The sequence below is a fragment of the Ascidiella aspersa genome, chromosome 9 (assembly GCF_963924565.1).
Source record: "Ascidiella aspersa chromosome 9, kaAscAspe10.2, whole genome shotgun sequence".
Taxonomy (NCBI): domain Eukaryota; kingdom Metazoa; phylum Chordata; class Ascidiacea; order Phlebobranchia; family Ascidiidae; genus Ascidiella; species Ascidiella aspersa.
The window spans coordinates 15,304,577-15,329,792 of NC_139455.1; the positions used below are offsets into that span (position 1 = coordinate 15,304,577).

At 35.2% G+C, this 25,216-nt stretch overlaps 1 protein-coding gene and 1 pseudogene across 1 annotated transcript; one reads left to right on the forward strand and one right to left on the reverse strand.

Moving 5' to 3' along the window:
- Positions 1 to 796: 796 nt before the first annotated feature.
- On the reverse strand, positions 797 to 19,443 carry LOC146133191 (4-galactosyl-N-acetylglucosaminide 3-alpha-L-fucosyltransferase FUT6-like). The gene is made up of 3 exons (XM_083397670.1): positions 19,439 to 19,443; positions 13,429 to 13,554; positions 797 to 1,481 (listed from the first exon to the last, which is right to left on the reverse strand). Exons 1-3 carry the CDS (start codon positions 19,441 to 19,443, stop codon positions 797 to 799), a joined length of 816 nt encoding a protein of 271 aa, XP_083253796.1.
- Positions 19,444 to 19,983: 540 nt separating this feature from the next.
- Positions 19,984 to 20,467, forward strand: LOC146133192 (uncharacterized; annotated as a pseudogene).
- The last annotated feature ends 4,749 nt before the right edge of the window (positions 20,468 to 25,216 follow it).

Genomic DNA, 25,216 nt, shown 5'->3' on the forward strand with positions numbered 1-25,216 from the left:
ACAGAGCAGAGTAGCCTACTTACTTCAAAATCAACGCCAAATTTGACCAAAGACTGCAAAATTTGTATTAACGTCCACAAAGACTTTAGGTTTATAAAATACATACACGTATGTCATTGAATTTTCTTTTAATTAGATTAGAGTTTGTTTAAAATAAACTTTGGTAAGAACCATTTTTCTCAACCTAACAAAATTTCCTAATCCTTGACAGTATTGCAAACAAGTCATTTTGATATGAGTTTAGTCCCATGCAATCAAGTCATTTGTAATATAACTTTATAAGTCAACAGTTTTTAATAAAAAAGTATAAGTCAAGCGTTTTTAATAAATTACAAGCCCAAGTCAATATTAAAGTAAATTAACTCCAAGTCAAGTCTTTGACAAACGAAAAAAAGAACTATAAATAATCAACGAAAACCTTTATTAAAAATGAAATAAAAAAGAAAACATAAATCAAGCAAATTGTTGTATTTGCAAAAGTTCAGGCAAATAATGAATTTTATATAAAATTGTTTAACGAAACAACTAATTTCGAACAAAGTAAGTAATAAAAATACTGCGGATGGAATGTCGTACTTTTTAACAAATCGCATTGCGTATCGTGATCAGAGTGAATTTCCATATATGTGCAATACAAAAAAGTCAGTTAGAGGCCTAAACGCTAATAAAGAACATTTTGTGATTAATACACCTCAAACACTTTCACTTACATTTTTAATAGTAAAAGCATATTTGCGACGTTGTTAGTCCTATCGAGAACTTGCTGAAGCGACAAAAACGTGCGATATTAACTGCGCTAAACTGCCAAACACTCTTTAGTCTCGCTACCGTGCCACCATTCGTAAATCGAGGGGATTGTTTGATGGAAGGCAGCAAACGAATTCGCTTGCCTTCCATTTTCGTGTTTTCCGAAAACATCGCTAAACGGACGAGTGTCGTTCAATGGTATCCCGTGTAGGGCTCGACAAATCGCGCAAAACGATTTTGGCTTTTCAGTGATACGAACGTCTCTTGGGTCACCCTTGCGCCAAGCAAAGTATTCCAGGTAGGCTGTATCGTTTCTATCCAGGTATTTCAGGTAATCCACTAAGTCCTTCGTAGAGTTAAAGTCCTCCACGTGAATGAATGAGTGTGGCGGGGCCACTGCCAAGTAGTTCTCCTTTACGGCACCGTATACTACTGGGAGGGCGCCACCTCCCAGCCCGTTGTAGAAGAATTTTTCTGTTATATAATCCCTACAGTGGAGAGAGTTCTCGAACGAAAGATAGAACTTGTACTTTGCAATCACTTGAAACAACTCTTTTGACAGGCGCAGTTTGGCTCCGATGAAGCTTCTGTGCGGAAAGCATTTGCCGAATCTATCCACCTTGAATTCCAGGTCTACCATCTCTTGGGCAATTCGAAGACGATTTCTGGTGTTCGAGCCGGAACCACAGTTGCTCACCACAAAGAGAGCTGTTTTGTTCTTTTTCGATAATAGCCTATTGATTAAACAATTATTGTAGATAAAAATCACCAAATGTAATCCCTGATAAAAATTGATTATCAGGGACCAGGTACTACAAAATTGAAGACGTTGACAGTCATTTTCATTTTTGTCGATAATATACAAACGAGAGTCCAATCAACATTTTAAATGTACTTTATCTTCACTAAGGAAATATGACGCGGGCCGTTTTTGGTGCATTGCGAATCTTTTTCGTACGAACAACTTGCAACTATTGCTAACAAAAAACAATAAAAAGCGGACTTTCTTGTACCCCGTTCAAGTCATTTCGAAATAAGATTTCGTACTATGAATAAGTATACAATTAACTATTAACTATAACAAACACACCTGTATGGATTTCATCTTAGGACTAAAGAGTAATTTAAAAAGTCGTCCTAAAACTAACATATTTTACTTTATCGGTTATAGAAACACTTGATACTTACCGTGTAAGATTACTTTCCATTCCATGCCATCCAATATTTACTAAATGGGCGACGTTTCGGTGTATTGTGAGAAAATGAAAGGTAGCATCTCGCCTGCAACAGTTTTGTAGTTTATTCAAACAGCAGTTGGAAATACTCTCAATTACCAGGTTGCGACAACGGAAAACTAACCCAACATTTACCTATTTCAAAAACGTTAACCACAAAAGTTGGTAAAATTGATCATGTTTAACAATGACTTCCACCCAATTTAATTTGTATGCACCGGGAGGCTTTAGAAAAACGAAATCAGTCTAAACGAAAATCAGTTGATCAATTGAGACTTTTTGTGCAAGCAAGGCTTGCCACTTGTGTAACTATATTTCAGTTAATTTAGTGTGATATGTAAGTGGAGCGGATTTCTATTTTCGTCAAATAAAAAGACTTGTGGATAGAATATAAATCAACCGTTTTTTCACTGCTGTAGCCTACGTTATCAACAACTACATGGCGAAAGTGCGAATTGATGTGTGTTTCCAAATAAAAGTATTGCATTTATTAGATTTCAGACAAACTTATATATATATATAAAACGACCAGCAACTTTGCTTCGTGCAGTGTCCACCGTTTCTTCGATCACCGCCTGAAGCATAAAAATACACCGCGTGATTTTAAAATTATATTTAGTGTAGTGGAAACGTTTAGGCACAAGTAAAATGTTATGCCATTTGAAAAAATAATTTCGCATTATTTATGCCTCTGATATTACTCTATCAGTATCATTTTTTTTTGGGTATATGCCGATTACCACATTTATCTTTCTAACAGAAGTCTATAGCAGTTTAACAAGTTACAACGTAATGTGCAATATTGATGACGAGCCCACAGCCTGATGAATTGTTTCATTTTGTTTAACCAGACAAAATTCTGGTAGACTTCGTACGTTATCGTGGTTTATTTAGGTGCAACTAATTTACATCGCCGTTCAAACTAAATTAGTTTTTTACCAGTTAGAATTAAATAGGTAAATACTCGCCGGGTATTTCATTTAGTTCAACTACATTATAAATCCGTGCATAATGTATTCAAACGACTTGTGCAAAAGCTATTTAAAAATGTCAAAAGAACGTTTAGACTGTGAAGGTTAATATTCCCGCAGTTGCATGGCTCCACAAAACCACATATAAAAAGGCGTATAAAGCCATACAGGATGAATATTTTGTAAAAACTGGATTGCATATTAGGTTAAAAGATATTTCTTACGATACAATAGCCATGTCATCAAGGCAATAAAGATTAAAATAAATGCATCAATTATATTAAATAGAAAAAATGTACTTTTGAAGCATGTTTTGAACGATACGGCGTGAGCCCACGGCAAAACAGACACCTATAGTTATAAGACACTTTTAAAAAGCGAAATTCAAATTTTTCTATTTAATGGTCTGCTAACAGTCTTCATTCGAATAAGTTACTAAAATTTGATCTGAATCAAATCATTGCGAATAATCACTGAAGCTAATGCATGTTTGTGCTGATAAGATATCTCGAAAAAAGTGCGAAAATGTTTTGCATTAAAGTAGTTAAAAGAGACAAACAGCCTGAACGTAAGAGCCGCATAAAACTGGTGACAGAGCCGCATGTGGCTCGCGAACCGCGATTTTACAACCCCTTGTTATGCACCATCTCGTTACAATGCCATAATGCTATATCTGCAGGATTACGAAATAAATCCATGTGTTGAAACTGTTAACTGTCGTAATAAACCTGGAAAAAGCCGGGTGTACGTGTTGTCTATAAAAAAATCACTAAATTTGTCTCGCGGACTAAATTGTTTCGTCGTCTTTGACAATTACCGTTAAAATAAAACCGCCCTGTTCCTAGAGCATAACAATACTTTACGAATGCCTCACATCTTTATATGGGCCGAAAATTTATTTTCGGGACATATCTTGTTTTTGCCGTTATTATATGGGCCGAAAATTTATTTTCGGGACATATCTTGTTTTTGCCGTTATTCTTTTTTGGTTTCCTATGGTTTCCTATGGTTTCCTATGGTTTCCTATGGTTTCCTATGGTTTCCTATGGTTTCCTATGGTTTCCTATGGTTTCCTATGGTTTCCTATGGTTTCCTATGGTTTCCTATGGTTTCCTATGGTATGTTTACCGATTTTTGTCCGAAGCTTTATAGAAAAAGTAGACATCGTAGAACCTTCAAATTTTCAGACATGGCGTAGAGTGGTATGTAGGTGCTTTGTAAAAGTTTATGAGGCTGCATCCCCAGGGGCTTTTGCTTGGGGGGTAAAAACCTGAAATATTGCGTTTTAGAACTTTGTAGCTAATGACTGCCATCTAGCAGCAGAAAAACTTTCATACAGAATTCGTTCATATTCGCTTGCTTTGTCCAGCTTGTGAAGTGACGAAGCGACTCACCGCCTGCTGCGCTTTATTGTTCCGCGCGTGAGACTTTCATTGTGCGAAGTGGCACGTCCTAAACTGGGCTCGTGCGACTTGCATTTTAAAACGAGGCTTCTCTTTAGTAAAATTACTTAATGCTGTGAAGAAACAACTTATTTTACCGCCGCAAATTTAAATGCGAAATTTGGTGGCAACTCTAATCCAACATATCAACACCAGGCCTACACAACTAAAAATTGTGTGTTGATATGTTGGATTGGAGTAACATACTATACAGGTGCAAATAGCAAATATTCTCCAAATACGATTTTTTCAAATATTCTTCAAATTGTATTTCATCGTATTGTCGCGGTAATACAAAAAGAGGTAAGGCCGTGAATAAAGTTTCACCCACCGTACAATTAAAGCAGGGAAGCATTTCGAGTAGGGATGTTCAAGGCAGAATATCGGCGATACATTTACAATGCTTGCTTTAAATGCGGCGTCAGCATTTTTTGGGGCGACCAATTACTTTGCGATAAGCTTCGCCTAATAATGAAGTGTCAATAGGGTGTATTTACCGCTGCAAATTTAAATGCGAAATTTTAAGGCAGTGTACGCCTCTCTGTTAGCACCTGTTGTGCATGTTGCTCCAACCAACATACCAATATCAGGCCTAAACAACTAGCAAAACTTTCGATTTAATAGTTTGCGTATTGAGCACATAATAGTGTGTTTCATATTGTTTGAAACTACAGATTTAAAGTCTGTTTTAACAGTGATTGCTCGGACCAAGCCATGGTAAAAATTAACCGAGTAAAAGTTTGCAAAAGTATTGCAAACTATAGGCGTTAAACCATTTTAAGTCTTTAGGAGAATGATAATATTTGTTTTCAAACTCGTAAGCTGGCCAAAATGTAATAAAATGGCCATACACATTATCTACGTAAATTCTATTTATCAAATATATGTTTCGATCATTCTCCAAAATCTACGCCATATTTGAATCCCTTTCGCATCACAGGCATAAGTTAAGTGGGGAAGTTTTCGGCCCATATCTGTTTTTGCTTGCAGAAACAAGTTAAGAAAAATGAAACACAAAATATATAATATAAAGTACACAATACAAATATTGAAAAAAAAATTAAAAAAATAAAAATTAAAATAAAGTAAAAATTGAAAAATAAACACTAAGCCCTGAAAATATACCCCCTGACAAAATATACAACAACCGCACCCCCGTCTAGTTATATGGGCCGAAAATTTATTTTCGGGACATATCTTGTTTTTGCCGTTATTATATGGGCCGAAAATTTATTTTCGGGACATATCTTGTTTTTGCCGTTATTATATGGGCCGAAAATTTATTTTCGGGACATATCTTGTTTTTGCCGCTATTCTTTTTTGGTTTCCTATGGTTTGTTTCAGACCGACTTTTGTCCGAAGCTTTATAGAAAAAGTAGACATCGTAGAACCTTCAAATTTTCAGACATGGCGTAGAGTGGTATGTAGGTGCTTTGTAAAAGTTTATGAGGCTGCACTCCCAGGGGCCTTTGCTTGGGGGGTAAAAACCTGAAATATTGCGTTTTAGCACTTTGTAGCTAACGACAGCCATCTAGCAGCAGAAAAACTTTCATACAGAATTCGTTCATATTCGCTTGCTTTGTCCAGCTCGCGTCGCGACGAGGCGGCTGCTGGCATCCCTGCTGCGCCCTATTGTCCCGCGCGTGCAACATTTGTGTTGGAAGTGGCTTGCCTAGTAAAACTATGCACATGCGACTTGCCTTTCATAAAGAGGCCTCTCTAAGTAAAAAAACCTATTGCTCTTACAACACAAAATATTTTACCACCGCAAATTTAAATGCGAATCCTACAGGCAGTGTACACATCTCTGTTAGCACATGTTGTAATTGTTGCACCATTCAAACATATCAACACCAGGTCTAAGCAAATATAATTATACAAGGGCCGCAACAACAAAAAGCTTAAGTTTAACGCATTCTTAACGACGACGTTACAAAGCTACGTCATAACATGGCGTCATAAATAAATAAATCTTGCGTTTATTGGATTTAAATTGGCAAAACTTTCAATATAAAACGTGGCTTATTAGGCACATAAACGTGTTTGCATATTGCTCAAAACTACAGATTTAAACTCTGTTTCAACAGTGATTGCTCAGACCAAGGCATGGTAAAAATTTACACAGTAAAAGTTGGAAAAAGTATAGCAAACCATAGACGTTAAATCATTTAGAGAGAATGAAAATATTGACTTTTTAAACATGCTAGCTGACCAAAATGTGATAACATGGCCGTAAGCATTATCTACGTAAATTTTTATTGATCAAATGTATGTTTCGATCATTTGCCAAAATCTACGCCATATTTGAACCCCCTTCGCTTCAAAGCCATAAGTTATTATATTATTATACACAACTTATAATTGTGTGTAGATATGTTGGATTGGAGTAACATACAGAACAGGTGCAAATAGTAAATATTCTCCAAATACGATGTTTCCAATATTCTCCAAATCGTATTTCATCGTATTGTCGCGGTAATACACAAAGAGGTAAGGCCGTGAATAAAGTTTCACCCACCGTACAATTAACGGAGGGAAGCATTTCGAGTAGGGATGTTCAAGGCAGAATATCGGCGACACATTTATAATGCTTGCTTTAAATGCGGCGTCAGCATTTTTTGGGGCGACCAATTACTTCGCGATAAGCTTCGCCTAATAATTAAGTGTCAATAGGGTGTATTTACCGCCGCAAGTTTAAATGCGAAATCTTAAGGCAGTCTACGCCTCTCTGTTAGCACCTGTTGTGCATCTTGCTCCAACCAGCATACCAACATCAGGCCTAAACTTATCTAGCAAAACTTTCGATTTAATAGTTTGCGTATTAGGCACGTAATAGTGTTTTTCATATTGTTTGAAACGACAGATTTAAAGCCTGTTTTAACAGTGATTGCTCGGACCAAGCTATGGTAAAAAATTACCTAGTGAAAGTTTGCAAAAGTATAGCAAACCATAGGCGTTAAACCATTTTTAGTCTTTAAGAGAATGATAATATTTGATTTTCAAACACGTAAGCTGGTCAAAATTTAATAAAATAGCCATATGCATTATCTAAGTAAATTCTATTTATCAAATATATGTTTCGATCATTCCCCAAATTCTACGCCATATTTGAACCCCTTTCGCATCAAAGGCGCCGCAAATTTAAATGCGAAATCTGGTGGCAACTCTAATCCAACATATCAATACCAGGCCTACACAACTTAAAATTGTGTGTTGATATGTTGGATTGGAGTAACATACTATACAGGTGCAAATAGCAAATATTCTCCAAATCGTATTTCATCGTATTGTTGCGGTAATACACAAAGAGGTAAGGCCGTGAATAAAGTTTCACCCACCGTACAATTAACGGAGGGAAGCATTGCGAGTAGAGATGTTCAAAGCAGAATATCGGCGACTCATTTATAATGCTTGCTTTAAATGCGGCGTCAGCATTTTTTGGGGCGACCAATTACTTTGCGATAAGCTTCGCCTAATAATCAAGTGTCAATAGGGTGTATTTACCGCCGCAAATTTAAATGCGAAATCTTAAGGCAGTATACGCCTCTCTGTTAGCACCTGTTGTGCATGTTGCTCCAACCAACATACCAATATCAGGCCTAAACAACTAGCAAAACTTTCGATTTAATAGTTTGCGTATTAGGCACATAATAGTGTGTTTCATATTGTTTAAAACTACAGATTTAAAGTCTGTTTTAACAGTGATTGCTCGGACCAAGCCATGGTAAAAATTTACCGAGTAAAAGTTTGCAAAAGTATTGCAAACCATAGGCGTTAAACCATTTTAAGTCTTGAGGAGAATGATAATATTTGGTTTTCAAACACGTAAGCTCTGGCCAAAATGTAATAAAATGGCCATGTACATTATCTAAGCAAATTCTATTTATCAAATATATGTTTCGATCATTCCCCAAATACTACGCCATATTTGAACCCCTTTCGCATCAAAGTGGGGAAGTTTTCGGCCCATATCTGTTTTTGCTTGCAGAAACAAGTTAAGGAAAATGAAAAACAAAATATGAAATATATAATATAAAATACACAATACAAAATACAAAATATTAAAAAATAAAAAGTGTAAAATAAAAAAAATATTAAATAAAAAAATAAATAAAAAAATAAAAATAAAAAACACAAAAAAAATAAAAAATAAAAATTAAAAAATGAATATGAAAAATAAATTTGAAAAAGAATAAATAAACAAATAAAATCAATTTCAAAAAAAAATTAAAACTAAATAAAAATAAACACTAAGCCCTGACAATATACCCCCTGACAAAATATACAACAACCGCACCCCCGTCTAGTTCTTTTTTGGTTTCCTATGGTTTCCTATGGTTTCCTATGGTTTCCTATGGTTTCCTATGGTTTGTTTCAGACCGACTTTTGTCCGAAGCTTTATAGAAAAAGTAGACATCGTAGAACCTTCAAATTTTCAGACATGGCGTAGAGTGGTATGTAGGTGCTTTGTAAAAGTTTATGAGGCTGCACTCCCAGGGGCCTTTGCTTGGGGGGTAAAAACCTGAAATATTGCGTTTTAGCAATTTGTAGCTAACGACAGCCATCTAGCAGCAGAAAAACTTTCATACAGAATTCGTTCATATTCGCTTGCTTTGTCCAGCTCGCGTCGCGACGAGGCGGCTGCTGGCATCCCTGCTGCGCCCTATTGTCCCGCGCGTGCAACATTTGTGTTGGAAGTGGCTTGCCTAGTAAAACTATGCACATGCGACTTGCCTTTCATAAAGAGGCCTCTCTAAGTAAAAAAACCTATTGCTCTTACAACACAAAATATTTTACCACCGCAAATTTAAATGCGAATCCGACAGGCAGTGTACACATCTCTGTTAGCACATGTTGTAATTGTTGCACCATTCAAACATATCAACACCAGGTCTAAGCAAATATAATTATACAAGGGCCGCAACAACAAAAAGCTTAAGTTTAACGCATTCTTAACGACGACGTTACAAAGCTACGTCATAACATGGCGTCATAAATAAATAAATCTTGCGTTTATTGGATTTAAATTGGCAAAACTTTCAATATAAAACGTGGCTTATTAGGCACATAAACGTGTTTGCATATTGCTCAAAACTACAGATTTAAACTCTGTTTCAACAGTGATTGCTCAGACCAAGGCATGGTAAAAATTTACACAGTAAAAGTTGGAAAAAGTATAGCAAACCATAGACGTTAAATCATTTAGAGAGAATGAAAATATTGACTTTTTAAACATGCTAGCTGACCAAAATGTAATAACATGGCCGTAAGCATTATCTACGTAAATTTTTATTGATCAAATGTATGTTTCGATCATTTGCCAAAATCTACGCCATATTTGAACCCCCTTCGCTTCAAAGCCATAATTTATTATATTATTATACACAACTTATAATTGTGTGTAGATATGTTGGATTGGAGTAACATACAGAACAGGTGCAAATAGCAAATATTCTCCAAATACGATGTTTCCAATATTCTCCAAATCGTATTTCATCGTATTGTCGCGGTAATACACAAAGAGGTAAGGCCGTGAATAAAGTTTCACCCAGCGTACAATTAACGGAGGGAAGCATTGCGAGTAGAGATGTTCAAAGCAGAATATCGGCGACACATTTATAATGCTTGCTTTAAATGCAGCGTCAGCATTTTTTCGGGCGACCAATTACTTTGCGATAAGCTTCGCCTAATAATCAAGTGTCCGCTGCAAATTTAAATGCGAAATCTTAAGGCAGTGTACGCCTCTCTGTTAGCACCTGTTGTGCATGTTGCTCCAACAAACCTACCAACATCAGGCCTAAACAACTAGCAAAACTTTCGATTTAATAGTTTGCGTATTGAGAACATAATAGTGTGTTTCATATTGTTTAAAACTACAGATTTAAAGTCTGTTTTAACAGTGATTGCTCGGACCAAGCCATGGTAAAAATTTACCGAGTAAAAGTTTGCAAAAGTATAGCAAACCATAGGCGTTAAACCATTTTAAGTCTTTGGGAGAATGATAATATTTGTTTTTCAAACACATAAGCTGGCCAAAATGTAATAAAATGGCCATACACACTATCTACGTAAATTCTATTTATCAAATATATGTTTCGATCATTTCCCAAAATCTACGCCATATTTGAATCCCTTTCGCATCAAAGGCTTAAGTGGGGAATTTTTCGGCCCATATCTGTTTTTGCTTGCAGAAACAAGTTAAGGAAAATGAAAAACAAAATATATAATATAAAATACACAATACAAAATATTAAAAAATAAAAAGTATTAAATAAAAAAAAAATTAAAATAAAAATAAAACATAAAAAATGAAAAATTAAAACAAAAATCAAAAAAAACTAAATAAAAAAAATAAATAATAAAAATAAAAACATTAAAAAATAAAAATATTGAAAAATAAAAATAAATAATTAAGTCAATGAAAAATATTAAAAAAAAAATTGAAAAAAAAAAAAATTAAAAATTAAAAAAAAATAACTCTAAACCTTGAAAGTATACCCCCTGACAAAATAAACAACAACCGCACCCCCGTCTAGTTCTTTTTTGGTTTCCTATGGTTTCCTATGGTTTCCTATGGTATGTTTCAGACCGAGTTTTGTCCGAAGCTTTATAGAAAAAGTAGACATCGTAAAACCTTCAAATTTTCAGACATGGCGTAGAGTGGTATGTAGGTGCTTTGTAAAAGTTTATGAGGCTGCACTCCCAGGGGCCTTTGCTTGGGGGGTAAAAACCTGAAATATTGCGTTTTAGCACTTTGTAGCTAACGACAGCCATCTAGCAGCAGAAAAACTTTCATACAGAATTCGTTCATATTCGCTTGCTTTGTCCAGCTCGCGTCGCGACGAGGCGGCTGCTGGCATCCCTGCTGCGCCCTATTGTCCCGCGCGTGCAACATTTGTGTTGGAAGTGGCTTGCCTAGTAAAACTATGCACATGCGACTTGCCTTTCATAAAGAGGCCTCTCTAAGTAAAAAAACCTATTGCTCTTACAACACAAAATATTTTACCACCGCAAATTTAAATGCGAATCCGACAGGCAGTGTACACATCTCTGTTAGCACATGTTGTAATTGTTGCACCATTCAAACATATCAACACCAGGTCTAAGCAAATATAATTATACAAGGGCCGCAACAACAAAAAGCTTAAGTTTAACGCATTCTTAACGACGACGTTACAAAGCTACGTCATAACATGGCGTCATAAATAAATAAATCTTGCGTTTATTGGATTTAAATTGGCAAAACTTTCAATATAAAACGTGGCTTATTAGGCACATAAACGTGTTTGCATATTGCTCAAAACTACAGATTTAAACTCTGTTTCAACAGTGATTGCTCAGACCAAGGCATGGTAAAAATTTACACAGTAAAAGTTGGAAAAAGTATAGCAAACCATAGACGTTAAATCATTTAGAGAGAATGAAAATATTGACTTTTTAAACATGCTAGCTGACCAAAATGTAATAACATGGCCGTAAGCATTATCTACGTAAATTTTTATTGATCAAATGTATGTTTCGATCATTTGCCAAAATCTACGCCATATTTGAACCCCCTTCGCTTCAAAGCCATAAGTTATTATATTATTATACACAACTTATAATTGTGTGTAGATATGTTGGATTGGAGTAACATACAGAACAGGTGCAAATAGCAAATATTCTCCAAATACGATGTTTCCAATATTCTCCAAATCGTATTTCATCGTATTGTCGCGGTAATACACAAAGAGGTAAGGCCGTGAATAAAGTTTCACCCACCGTACAATTAACGGAGGGAAGCATTTCGAGTAGGGATGTTCAAGGCAGAATATCGGCGACACATTTATAATGCTTGCTTTAAATGCGGCGTCAGCATTTTTTCGGGCGACCAATTACTTCGCGATAAGCTTCGCCTAAGTGTCAAATAGGGTGTATTTACCGCCGCAAATTTAAATGCGAAATCTTGAGGCAGTGTACGCCTCTCTATTAGCACCTGTTGTGCATCTTGCTCCAACCAGCATACCAACATCAGGCCTAAACATATCTAGCAAAACTTTCGATTTAATAGTTTGGGTATTAGGCACGTAATAGTGTTTTTCATATTGTTTGAAACGACAGATTTAAAGTCTGTTTTAACAGTGATTGCTCGGACCAAGCTATGGTAAAAAAATTACCTAGTGAAAGTTTGCAAAAGTATAGTAAACCATAGGCGTTAAACCATTTTTAGTCTTTAAGAGAATGATAATATTTGATTTTCAAACACGTAAGCTGGTCAAAATTTAATAAAATAGCCATATGCATTATCTAAGTAAATTCTATTTATCAAATATATGTTTCGATCATTCCCCAAATTCTACGCCATATTTGAACCCCTTTCGCATCAAAGGCATATTTTAAGTGGGGAAGTTTTCGGCCCATATCTGTTTTTGCTTGCAGAAACAAGTTAAGGAAAATGAAAAACAAAATATATAATATAAAGTACACAATACAAAATATTAAAAAAAAAAAAAAAAAAAATTAAAATAAAGTAAAAATTGAAAATAAACACTAAGCCCTGAAAATATACCCCCTGACAAAATATACAACAACCGCACCCCCGTCTAGTTCTACCTGTTTCTCCTTCACCCTTTCCAATTTAACGAACAGGCGAAAAGTACTCAATGCCAATCCCAAGCAAATTTAAATGTTAGGCCTACTGTTTTAAAAGTTTATCCAATACACATGTTTGGTAAACTAAACTATTTTCTGAAGTAACTACAAACCTGAGGTAAAACAAGTTGCAAGACCCAAGTGATGTTTACCGTAAGTCAATATTTTAGTCAACCTTTCTCAAAGAATAATAATTTTCAATAGACCAACTTTGTAGGCCAGTTTTCAAACTGTTTAAAGAATGGTCAACTGTTATTTTCAAACAAACGTCAGGCCGCACCAGAACTATATGTAAAAAAATAAATTTTGGCTGTGTCCCTAAAAAACACTCATGCTCGACCAAAATTTAACCAGGGTGCGCACAATCCAGTTTGAAAACCACTGCCGCAAGAAAAAACTAACCTGTATGTCATCGTGGCGTTAAAAAAGTGCGGAGGGTAGATGTGAAGATCGGACTTCTTGGTGAGGCGATTTAGAGTTTTACCTGGACTTTCGCTGGCAAGAAACACGTAAAGCTGATCTGCACGTCTGAAAAAAACGTAAAGCTGATCTGCACGTCTGAAAAAAACGTAAAGCTGATCTGCACGACTGAAAAAAAAAAATTTTAATTGTCAAAAGGCGTAATGTTATTTAAAAAATGTTATTTTAATTGGTTAAAAGGTGATGTCACAAACAAAACCTTTTCCTTTTTCCATTTAAAAAAGGAAAAGTGGATGTGCAACAGGTTCAACAAAAATGTAGTAAGATTTTATTAAAAAGCTAATACATTTGAAACCTTTTCACAAAAGGCTGAATGGAAGTAGTCCTGGACAAAACGTTGATAACCACTACCGCCGTATCTCGATCGTATACCTGTAAATAGACTTTTAAATCATTAATAGTTCTAACACTTACTGTGTGAACTGTAGGAGGAGATGCCTGATATAGATTATTGCATGGTGTTTTTAATATTTTTCCGGATTTCGTTTCGAGCAAACAGCGTTTGTTTCGAAATTGCAAATCTTGTACCGACTTCAATATTCTGTACAAAATTGTTCGCAAAATTTTGTAAAACGGAACGACATTTTTTATTATTTTTTGTAGCTTAATCATGAGGGACTGTTATGGGCCATGATCTCTTCCATGCACCATATTAATACGAAATAGTAGAACAAGTTACCCACGTTCGTGGCTTTTTAGTTGAACTTAATACAACTCCAATACTAGGCTATAGTATACAGGGTAGTATAAAATTTGACATGAAAGAGCATGTTGATTTAAGTCCCTAAGACAAATAACTTTACTGAATATTTCTTTCTAAGATCTCATTTCTCCTAACTTTTTACATGAAAAAACGTTTTCTGGCTTATATTTATTTGGTTTATGTTTGCCTTGCAAAGAAAGGAAATAATTTACTAATTATCTTCAAGATTTTATTTATTCGCTGCAAGTGACTAGACTTGCACAAGGACTTGCATTATTAAAAATCAACTCTACTTGGATTGAATCTATTTTGAAGATAGTATGACTTATACTTGTGATATGGGATATTTCAAAATAGTTGTTTACAATAATGGATTGTATGTCTTTAAGAAAAGTTCCATTTACTTAACCAACAATCGTATTTCGCTTTGTATTGTAAGCCCGTTTTGAGGGATATTTTTGGCCCAAAGCCATGCGTACGGTAGTATTCTTTAAAAAAAGTTTCAAATTGTCTGAATGGTATTTTCTATTGTTTAAATAATAGCATGAAATCTGCTCGGCTGTTTTTAAATTGCTATTTTTGACGCCTTAGGGTCTTTTAAAAACGCAATTTTAAGCCATAGCGCTATAATGAGTCGTTTGTGTAGCCATACGACTGTTGGGTCAATACTAAGTGGCCCTAACACGTCTTGTGATTTGGGAAAATCGTCTTGATAAATGACGTTATTTCAAGTAATGTGCTAATATTTGTTTTCGTTTTGTTGTACTTAACCAGTAAAAACCAATAAAAAATGTCTTGCCAAATCAGTAAAAATATCTTACTAAGCTTCTATTGCGTGAAACTGTACATGAACCGCAAATGTCGCCGCTGAGTTGAGTAGTTGTGATCCACGAAACTTCGTCCCACAATAGAATAACCTGAAGAAGACTGTAACACTTACAACGTAAAAAAACGACAGTTGTTTAGCGCCGATTCATACTATTTGTAGCGTTTTGCTCCATGGTGAAATTCTTATAATACAAAATACAAAAATTTGCGACTTGAAGTCGATATTATTATTGCATTTTCAAAATGGCTACACTTTCAGGCAACGCTAGACATTTTAAGGCAACCATATTGATTTTGGTGTAGCGTTCGTTATGCTCTCAGCCTCATACAGATACGACTTGCAGAGGTCGTCGAAACGTCGGAGAACTCAATGCGCCAAGTTAGCAAACACTTTATATATTACTAAAGATAAGTTTCTGAACACATTCTGTATAAAATTACAAAAATTGGCAAATATCTCACTTACTCCAAAAACACAAACCAATGCTAAATGTAATTATAGAAAACGGTCATTTTTGAAATTATTTATTCATTTACATGAATTTAGACTAAAATCGTTGAACTACAATACGCATATCAAACTTTAGTCTGCTATTCAACATGTTGTCAAAAGTTTTTTTTTTTTTAAGGCGTGGTTTATTTTTGCATTAAAAGTGTACAGATCAATACCAACCAATTTAGCTATAGGCTACACTTATTATGGCCGTCCTTTTAAATTCAAGAAACAAAACTTAGGACCAAAAACTAAAAACGGCGTCAGTTGTTATTCTTTATTTCAAAAATAACTAAAAGAAATGCAAATTCAGTTCTGTGTTAGCCAATTCAGCGTAAATTCATTTATGAATTGAGATACTTAAAATAAAATAGAAACTATGGGTTTTATATAAGCATGCGTTTAAAATTTGCTTTCGCATGAATAACTTTTTAATCTCGCGGACTAAAATAGTTCAAAGGATGATAAAACATCTATTTTGACATTATTTGTTGTTGTCAAGTTAAAAAGAAAGGATTGCTATTTTTAAAAATTGTTGTAAGCAGTAGAAAGCTGTGTTAATATAGATTTATTCTACAGTACAGTACTTAAATGATGATTTCCGTCTTTAAAGTTTTCTGTTGAATTGACATCGAACTACCACCATACAGTGTTATTGAGATGTGCGACTATAACTGAATCATTGCGCTACGCACATTGAACAAAATAGCACGCATTGCTATTTAGAGTTTTAACTTAAATGGCAACATTAAATACAAAAATAGCTTTTTTTCTTGAAAAACGCTAGGGTTGTTTTGATGAAAGTGAAAATAAATTAGAATGCAAAACTCAACCTTTTTTCGGTGCAACGTTCCATTTGTTGTTTGTGTTGTTGGTTCGGTTGGTTTTGTAGAGCGAGCGCTTGGGTCATTTTGAACTACGGTCGTTGTATTTCTAAACCTGTTGAAAGCAAGGTGATGTTGGGTGGAATTGTTGAGGGAAGATAAACCATCAGAACGCTCCAAACCAGATCGCTTATCGAGAAGTTTGAAATAACCTGCTAAAAAAACTGGAATGATCATCTCCGGTAGTATCACACATCCTACCAACATGAGTCAAGATGAGATGCCAATATCACCAGCATAAAGCAAAACTCATGTAATTTATTACCTAATCATTTCAAATTACATTATATATCGGTTAAAATATGCGACATATTATCAAGCAACACGTCTACATAACAGTTTTCTTAATTTATATATATATGGGTGGAAAATACAACTTTATACGTCTTTTGTTTTATTGTAATACGATAACAACAAAAACACATTGCAGTGTTACTGGCTACACCGAATAACATGCAATTATTGTACGTACCTGTAACTTTATAACCGAAAGCAAAATAAATGGTTGAACCAAGGATCGAAATTACAGCAAAAGCAGCAAATTTTCTTATCATTTTACCTACCATGACGGTAACGAACAGACATACATTATTCTAACTTTTGTAATCTGGGAAGGATCTTCAAAACTAGAGGCGAACGCGGTAATATTTTTTAAGCAAAATGGACCCTTTGTTGAATATTTATATTTCCAATTGTATAGTTATTTTAAGCTAAATTCTTCCACATATTAAAACAAAGGTTTTCGTAATTTTGAAGTCACAATTATTAAAATAATAAATACATTGTTGATAAAGAATGTTTTGTGAGAATAAAAGTCTAATTTTAACCCCTGGCCTAAACTGTGCTACAGAAAGTACAGTTAGGTGCCTTTTTATGTTTTTCAGTCGTCCGCAGTCTGTAAAACATACAAGGGCCTAACTGTTGGTTTTCGTGCTTTGATAGTCTACGTCTACGGATTTATGGCCCTATATAAAAATTCTTGTCCCTCGGGTTGAAGTTGATATTTAATGTCATAGTGTATGTGTGTAATTATTATCAATACATATTTAGGGGATATATGAGTACCTTGCTGAATGCGTGACTTATCTCATGCTTTCAGGTCACCAGCATAACATTAATTTACGTTTCGATTATTAATAAAAAAATACTATTTAACAAATCTGTGCGGCTGTATTTTGTAATGTAAAGTTTATTGTAACATGGTCGGTTTTGTTAAAGGATTACATTGAGCAAATTCAGTCTATGCCAGTGAGATTATCGCCCAACGTTTCTTCATGGACAACAACCCTTATATTATCCACATTCAATAGTGGATTACAATCATGTTTATTACACGTAACTTTGTATGTGACTTTTGTATGTGTGCGCGTCATTAGAAAGTTACTCTGTATAAGTGTCGATGCTCGTTCGTCCTTTCGAATACAGGGTATAACGTTATTTGTCTCAAGGCGTTTACATGCCGTTTAACGAATCGGTATTGCGCATTGGATGAAAGTCATGATTTAAAACTTTTTGTAACATATCCTTGACTAAACTACAATATTGTAAACCAGCAATCTATTTGGTGATTCGTTTTTCTTGAAATACTGTTTCCAAATGTAATTCAAGCTTGCCAGTATTTTGTGAAAATTACTACTAAGAGCAGCCAACTATATAGTTACATTTAAAACGAAAATTGACACATGCGCGTTATTTTAAGTAGAAAACTATAAATTTTGTCAAAATTAAAAAAGAATTTATAGGGCTACCGGTACGTTGAGCCAAAATTGTTTAAAATTATTTCAAATTAGAATCGTTTACAAAATGCACAAAATTAGCACAAAATTTACAAAAAAAAATGTAGGAGGCTACTGGGCTCAACACATTTTATCAAAATTTAGTTTTGAACAGTCAACACATTTTATCAAAATTTAGTTTTGAACAGTCAACACATTCTAACTGTTTACCTTAAATCAGTTGTTCAGAGCCAGTGTGCCACGGCAAACTGCATGGGGTGCTATTTCTAACGCTTAAGGGTGCTAGAAATTTTATTTTTGCTATTCTTGCGATTCCTTTCACTACTCTTTAATTGTATGTAATGAGAGTTCAATAAATTAAAATGTAATTCCTGCATTTCTTAGACCAGTGGTTCCCAATTTTTTATTCCTTGGCCCATTTTTTTTTATAAAAAACAATCGTGGCCTATCGTTTTTCCCACCTCTAGTGATGACTATAGTGTATATTGATCAACATTTTTTTTCCAATCTTATAAAGATTTTTATTCCATACCATTTCTCTAACAACAAATATAGTTTGAATAAGTTTCCAGTTTTCACAATATATTTACATATGTCAACAACTAATTATTACGACAAAAGGTTTTGTTGCAATATTTTCAAGTAGCTCTATGGCCCACCTAAAATAGTCTTATGGGCTTTATGGCCCACTTCGGGGCCATATATAGTGAGTTACTCAACAAAAATTCTAGTAGGGGTGCCACATACCGCAATCTTTTTATTTTTTGTTTGGGGTGCCACGAGCCATAAAAGGTTGCGAACCACTGCCTTAAATAGAGCTACATAAAGTAGACGCAATCCGTCAGCATTAACCTATCAGGTCTGGTTTATAGCATTAGGTTAAGTTCGAACTTAGTTGTATATCTCTGATTTAGACAAATCTAATGAACAGTATTTGCTGCGTCATTTTTCAGCGGTGATTTGCAATTTTGACAGTCTGCACGCATTTATGGAACCTTTATCAAAGTTATTGTCCCTAGGATGAAGTTTGCATTTAATGACATAGTATATATTTAGGGGATATATGAGTACCTTGCTGAATGCGTGATTCATCTCATGCTTCCAGGTCAATAACATTAATTAAAACGTATCGAATATTAACAAAAAATACTGTTTAACAAGTCTGGATGGTTGAATTTTTATTGTAAAGTTTATTGTAACGTGGTCGGTTTTGTTAAAGGATTACATTGAGCAAATTCAGTCTATGCCAGTGAGATTATCGTCTAACGTTTCTTCATGGACAACAAACCTCATATTGTCCACATGTAATAGTGGATCACCATCATGTTTTTTTACACGTAACTTTGTATGTGTAAGTATGGATCGTTTACGTGTGTGCGAGGTAAATCGTTTGCGCATCGTTATAAAGTTACTCTTATAAGTGCCTAGTTCGTCCTTTAGAATATTATAAGCTGTAACGGGATTTGTGTTAATTAGGCGTTTACATACCTTTTCACTAACAACTTTTTTTTTCAAAAGGCATGATATATTAGATCGATTTAGGGGTATATGAGGGGCTCTGAGTCCGAAAATGCCATTACTTTTTCTGAGTTGGCTCTAGTTTTTGAGATATTGCTTTTTCCTATATACCATGAAAAATGTATGCTATAGTGAGCAACGAGTTAGTAAAAGCTGAAGCCATGTGAAGCAGCTATTTAATTTTGCCTTAATGTTGAGATGTCTGGTACAAATGTCTCGCTTGGGAGGTAAAACAGGCCTTAGATTATACTCTCTCTCCCATAAAGCAGTAACATACATGAGCCTAAGAATCACAATGATGATTAATATTTTTGCATGAATGACGTGTCAGGTTGGAACCGAAACAGGAAGAAGTCATGCCACTACCCCAACATTGACTCTGCTTTACGGCCAGTTGCACACTGCCCTGAAATTCTTGTTCCCGTTTTTATGTCCCTGCCAGATTTGATTTCGGATAAAGCTGCAATGTTGGATGTAGTGGAAGACGAAGATGGCAATACAAGCAACTGCAGTGAAACCGACTCTTCAACTTCTTCATAAATGAAAAGTAAACCGAAGCATTTACTCAAGATCAGCTAAACGACCTAGTTCGTGATTTAGGTTTATCTAAAGAAGTGTCTGAAGTCATGTCTTCTCGCCTCCGTAACATTCTTGATTCGGCAACAAACATAACGTTGTACCGGGTCAGAGGAGAAATTTTAATGCAGTTTTTATCCTAAGAAGATTTTTTCTGTATTGTAATAACATCGAAGGACTTCGTTTATCTATGGGTCAGCTTGAATACAAACCAGAAGAATGAAGGTTATTCATTGACAGCTTCAAACAAGTTTGAAATGTGTGCTACTTCACAACGGAAATAAGTTTGCCTGTGTTCCAATTGGCCACATAATCGTTTAAAGGAGCACTATCAATCTACCAAAGTGTTAAGATGCCCCTGAAGAATTTCTTATAGTGAGCATAGGACATCAAGGCGGCTACACCAAGTATCCCTGCTTTATTTGTTATTGGGATAGTCGGGTCGCTGTTCAACACTGGATTAAAAAGGAATGGCCTATATATGTGAATAGCTTGTGCATAAAGAACTGTTTTTTCTTCACAAATTGTCGTCTTTCTTGTGTAGGCTTAGGCATACTGGTTGGATAGGAAGATTAGTCTCACAAATTGCAATATGTTAGGAGAGTCTGATGAAAATACGAATAAATGGAGCAGTTTTTGTGTTTAATATGTGGAAAAGAATAGATATATGTAGCACTTCTTCATATAGGTAATCACATTGTGTCTTTATCTTTCGCTCATTCTTAAGAATAAGGTTTCTCTCGGTTGGACCGCATTCAATTGGCTAATCGTTGCACATCACGGCTTCGCATACTTTAGCTAGTTATACAGCCCACCCTCGACGCTATCAAGCGTCGCGCCAGTTTTATTAACTATCGTTTCCTCTCTTTTGATAAATGGGGAGATGAAAGCTAAAATTTGTATACCCGACAGTACCTTGCTGCGCCTCGTTTAGACACCGCATGAATAGTTCCATCTTGTTTAAGCAATGACGGCAACGATGTCGTCAACATAAGCCGCGGGAATCGGGTAAGCCAACGTTATTAATAAGACATTGTCCTCGACGAACACGGAGGCCAGGAACCGATCGGTTTATTTATGATAATAATTTATTGAAAAGATTAACAAAAAAAACAGGTCACAATACCACCAAAGAGCCATTGCGTTCTGTCTTCCAGGCAGCAATTTAAAACATGTTAATAGAAATATAAAAACGTTATTAAATGACAAACCTTAAACCTGACACTAGAAACTTTCTCTGCCTTACTATCTCTCACTCTTTAAAATCTTATTGAATTGACAACGTATCAATACTTAATCTTGAGATTCAATAGTTTTCACGAAATCAAAACATCTCTAAAAACTAATAATAATTAATCAAAAGAGAACAATTTCTCTTAGTTTGCGGGATGCAAAAATATATTTCGAACCCAAAACAAAATAGTGTGAATTAGCGCCAAACAACTGAAATAACAAATAAGTCGTAATAAGAATACCATAGATCACACAGAAGTTGGTATTTATTAAACGTTTGAATATGTCTTTATTTATTTTTAACATTCTTACAACGTCTTACTACAAACTCCAACCATTGCATGCACCAAAATAAATGGGTCTTTACTTCAGGTTGTAAGTGTTACTTTTTTCAGGTTATTCTATTGTGGGACGAAGTTTCGGGGGTCACAACGACTCAACTCAGCGGCGGCATTTGCGGTTCATGCACACTTTCACACAATAAAAGCTTAGTAAGACAATCTTTTTTTTATTGATTAAGTACAACAAAATGTAAATGGCTTAGCATTTTTTGAAAATGCGTTTATTTGGCTTAACCAAACAAAAACAGCAACTATTAGAACATTACTCGAAATAACCTCATTTATCAAGAAGATTTTTCCAAATCACAAAAAGTAAAGGCCGAATATTAACCCCACAGTCGTTTGGCTGCAAAATTGCGTTTTTGAGAGACTTAAAGCGTCCAGAATAGAGCAGATTTTATGTTTATATTTAAAATATAATTATTCTGTGTTATTTGCCTCAATGACTTAAATTAAAATGTTCTTTCATGTCAGATTTTATAATTACCAAAGAGCCTAGTTTTGAAATTGTGTTCGTACAAAGTAGAAGTGTAAGTAACGTATTTATTTGAAAGTCTATTTATAGGTAAATCATCGAGATACGGCGCAGTGGTTAGCAACGTTTTGCCCAGGACTCCTTCCATTCAGCTTTTTTTATTTTAGTCGAACAGGTGTGTTTTCTTTCAGTGCCAGAGCTGAAATATATTATTTTGATATATAATACTGATGCGCCTGACGTTGTTTAAAAACAAAAGTTAACCCTTTTTTAAACAGTTTTAGAACCACTGGCCTACAAGTTGGTATTTTGAAATTATTAATCTTTCTAAATGATCGACATCACCAAGCCCTCTATAGTGAGATGAGTTACGCTAAACATCACTTGGGTCTTGCAACCAGTTTTACTGGTTTATAATTGTATTAGCAAACGTGTTCGTTGAATAGAAAAAGTTTGAGGAGCAGAAAAGATGGAATAATGCGGGGCATCTGTAAAGTTTTACCATGCTCTAAGAGCAATCAACAAATAAACTTCGACTTTGACTTTTAGAAAGCTGCATAAGTCAAAGATCGTGTAAAATCATGTAGGCTGTTTTTTTTACCGGTAAGTTTCAATGACGGCGAAACAATTTGTTCCGCGATGAGACAAATTTATTGTTTTTTTTAGACAGCACACTCTGCTTTTCCAAGGTGCAATAGGATATCTATTCGTAAAATCTATTGGCCTATGGTCAGGGTTGCCGTACCGTGCTTATATCTAAGATTTGTGCTTATTTTTGGGTGCAGTGTCTTATAAAACACTACCTTGCTTATTTCTAAAAACGTGCTTATTTTATAGTTGTGTGCCTAGTTTGTCTTATTTTAGTTTCTTAAAGTGTTCTATGTCAATTCTTTCCCTTTGACCAAAGAGTTTCTCTTTTTTTTATTTTCAAAGCTCTTTGCTTTTGACGAAGGAGTGTGAGACTTCATTTATTTATATTTTCCTTCATTTACTTTATATTTAATTGTTGGTTTTGCTAATTTCAACCAAACAAACGCAGTTATTCGCGCTTCGCGCGATTAAGCTTTTTTAAGTTTTTATTTTATTTTATGACGTTATTTCTGAAAGCTTAGATTTCACCCCCGGAATCCTGGATCGGCCCCGGTCTTAAGTAGCATTCTTATATTTTGAGTAGCGTGTTTTTTGGTTTGAGCGGATGGTAACCCTGCCTATGGTAGAATTATGGCATTGTAACGGAATAGTATACAACGGAAGTGTCCAAACCGCGGCTCGCGAGCCGCTTATGACTCTTTTACCAGTTTCATGCGTCTCATTCGTAAACGCTGTTTACCCGTTTTAATTACTTTAATGCAAACAAGTTTCGCCCTTGGCGCTCTTATCAGAATAAACACGCCGTGCGTTTCATGACAGTTTGCTAACATTTAAGGGAAGAAGACTTGTAGCGCCACCTTGAACATAAATATGTTTGATTTTCGTGCATAGATGGGCACTATTTATTTTATGGCGGCACGTTTTTACAATGATCCCTCAAAAAACAAAACAAAATTACAGCATTTACCTCTACTGAGATGCCTTTCCTTTTTGTAAAATCAAGTCAACCAACTTTTAGAAACTTGTACAGCGTGATGGCATCAATTTTTAGCATCGTGCAGTGTGAAAAAATTTCGCCTAAATGTAGCCCACAATATTGTTAGTTTGCAACATTCACAATAAATCTAGCTGAGTTAAGGTATGTGTGTAAGTTGAAAGATAGAGGGTGTTATTTATATCTGTCATGTGTTTGGGGTGCACATGAAAAATTTAAATAACGCCCTTTATATTTTAACTTACACACATACCTTAACTCAGCTCTTTGCGGTTAACCAAGTAAGTAATTTTGGTATTGGTCTCTAACTTGTTGGTTACACCTGGTATACAATGTATTTTTTGATTTTATCTGAAATGATGCACAGTAAAACGTAAAGCATAACGCCGATTCACTATCAGTCTGATACCCTCTACCTACAGTTTAAGGCGTTATTTTTAGTCATGGGCCTTATTCGGGTGAATTTAGGACGTGTTTCGGCAGATTCAGGTCTTATTCAGTCGATTTCGATCTTATTCTGTACTGCATATTACTGTGCATTTGGCTTTATTATGTCGTTGGTCTTAATACTATGGTTTTATAGATTTTTCTGCTTTAGGTATTGTAACTTCAATAGAACCACGTTATAACACGTATGATATCAAAAAGACAGCCGTCAGAAGGGCTAGATCTCAGTTATTAACACACATATGTGTGCATGTTTCATTGAATAAATGATATGGTACTGTGGATCCCCTTCAATGAGGTTGCTTGTACTAACAGATTGAGCAAGCATTGGCGCATGGTTGTTTTTCTCTCTGAGCCTGCATAGCTCAGTTGTTAGAGCGACGGTCCCGGCTTGACCGGAGGTCGTTAGTTCGAACCTCACTGCAGGCTAGTTTGTTTTTCTGGTCTGCCCTGCTTGTATCATAGATCAACAGATTTGGTGAGTCTGCAATGGCTTTCGGTGTACTAATTATACGTAAACCGTAATCGTTGGTCAAAAAGCAGCTTCAGAAGGGCTAGATCTTAGTTATTAACGCATATGTGTGCATGTTTCATTGAACTTCAATTTAATGGGGGATTTGCTGCTGTCTTTTTAATATCATACGTGTTATATAGGCTTCGTGGTTCTATTGAAAATTTTCACATACAACTGGTGTTAAAGTTTGAACTGAAAACGAGTTTGTAAGACTGAAACGAGTTGTAGCATACTTTTAAACAGTTGGGCAGAACACTTGCAGCATTGTGACTTGCGATAAACTGACAAAGTCAAGCTTTTAACATTTTGCATGGTGCAATTGAGATATTAAATTGTAATATATTTGGCGGACTGGCAGGAAAGTTGACGCGGACCGG

Coding starts and splice junctions, on each gene's coding strand:
- LOC146133191 (XM_083397670.1), bottom strand. Junction 1,482..13,428: donor AACGCCACGATGACATACAG/GTTAGTTTTTTC, acceptor TTTAATCAATAG/GCTATTATCGAAAAAGAACA.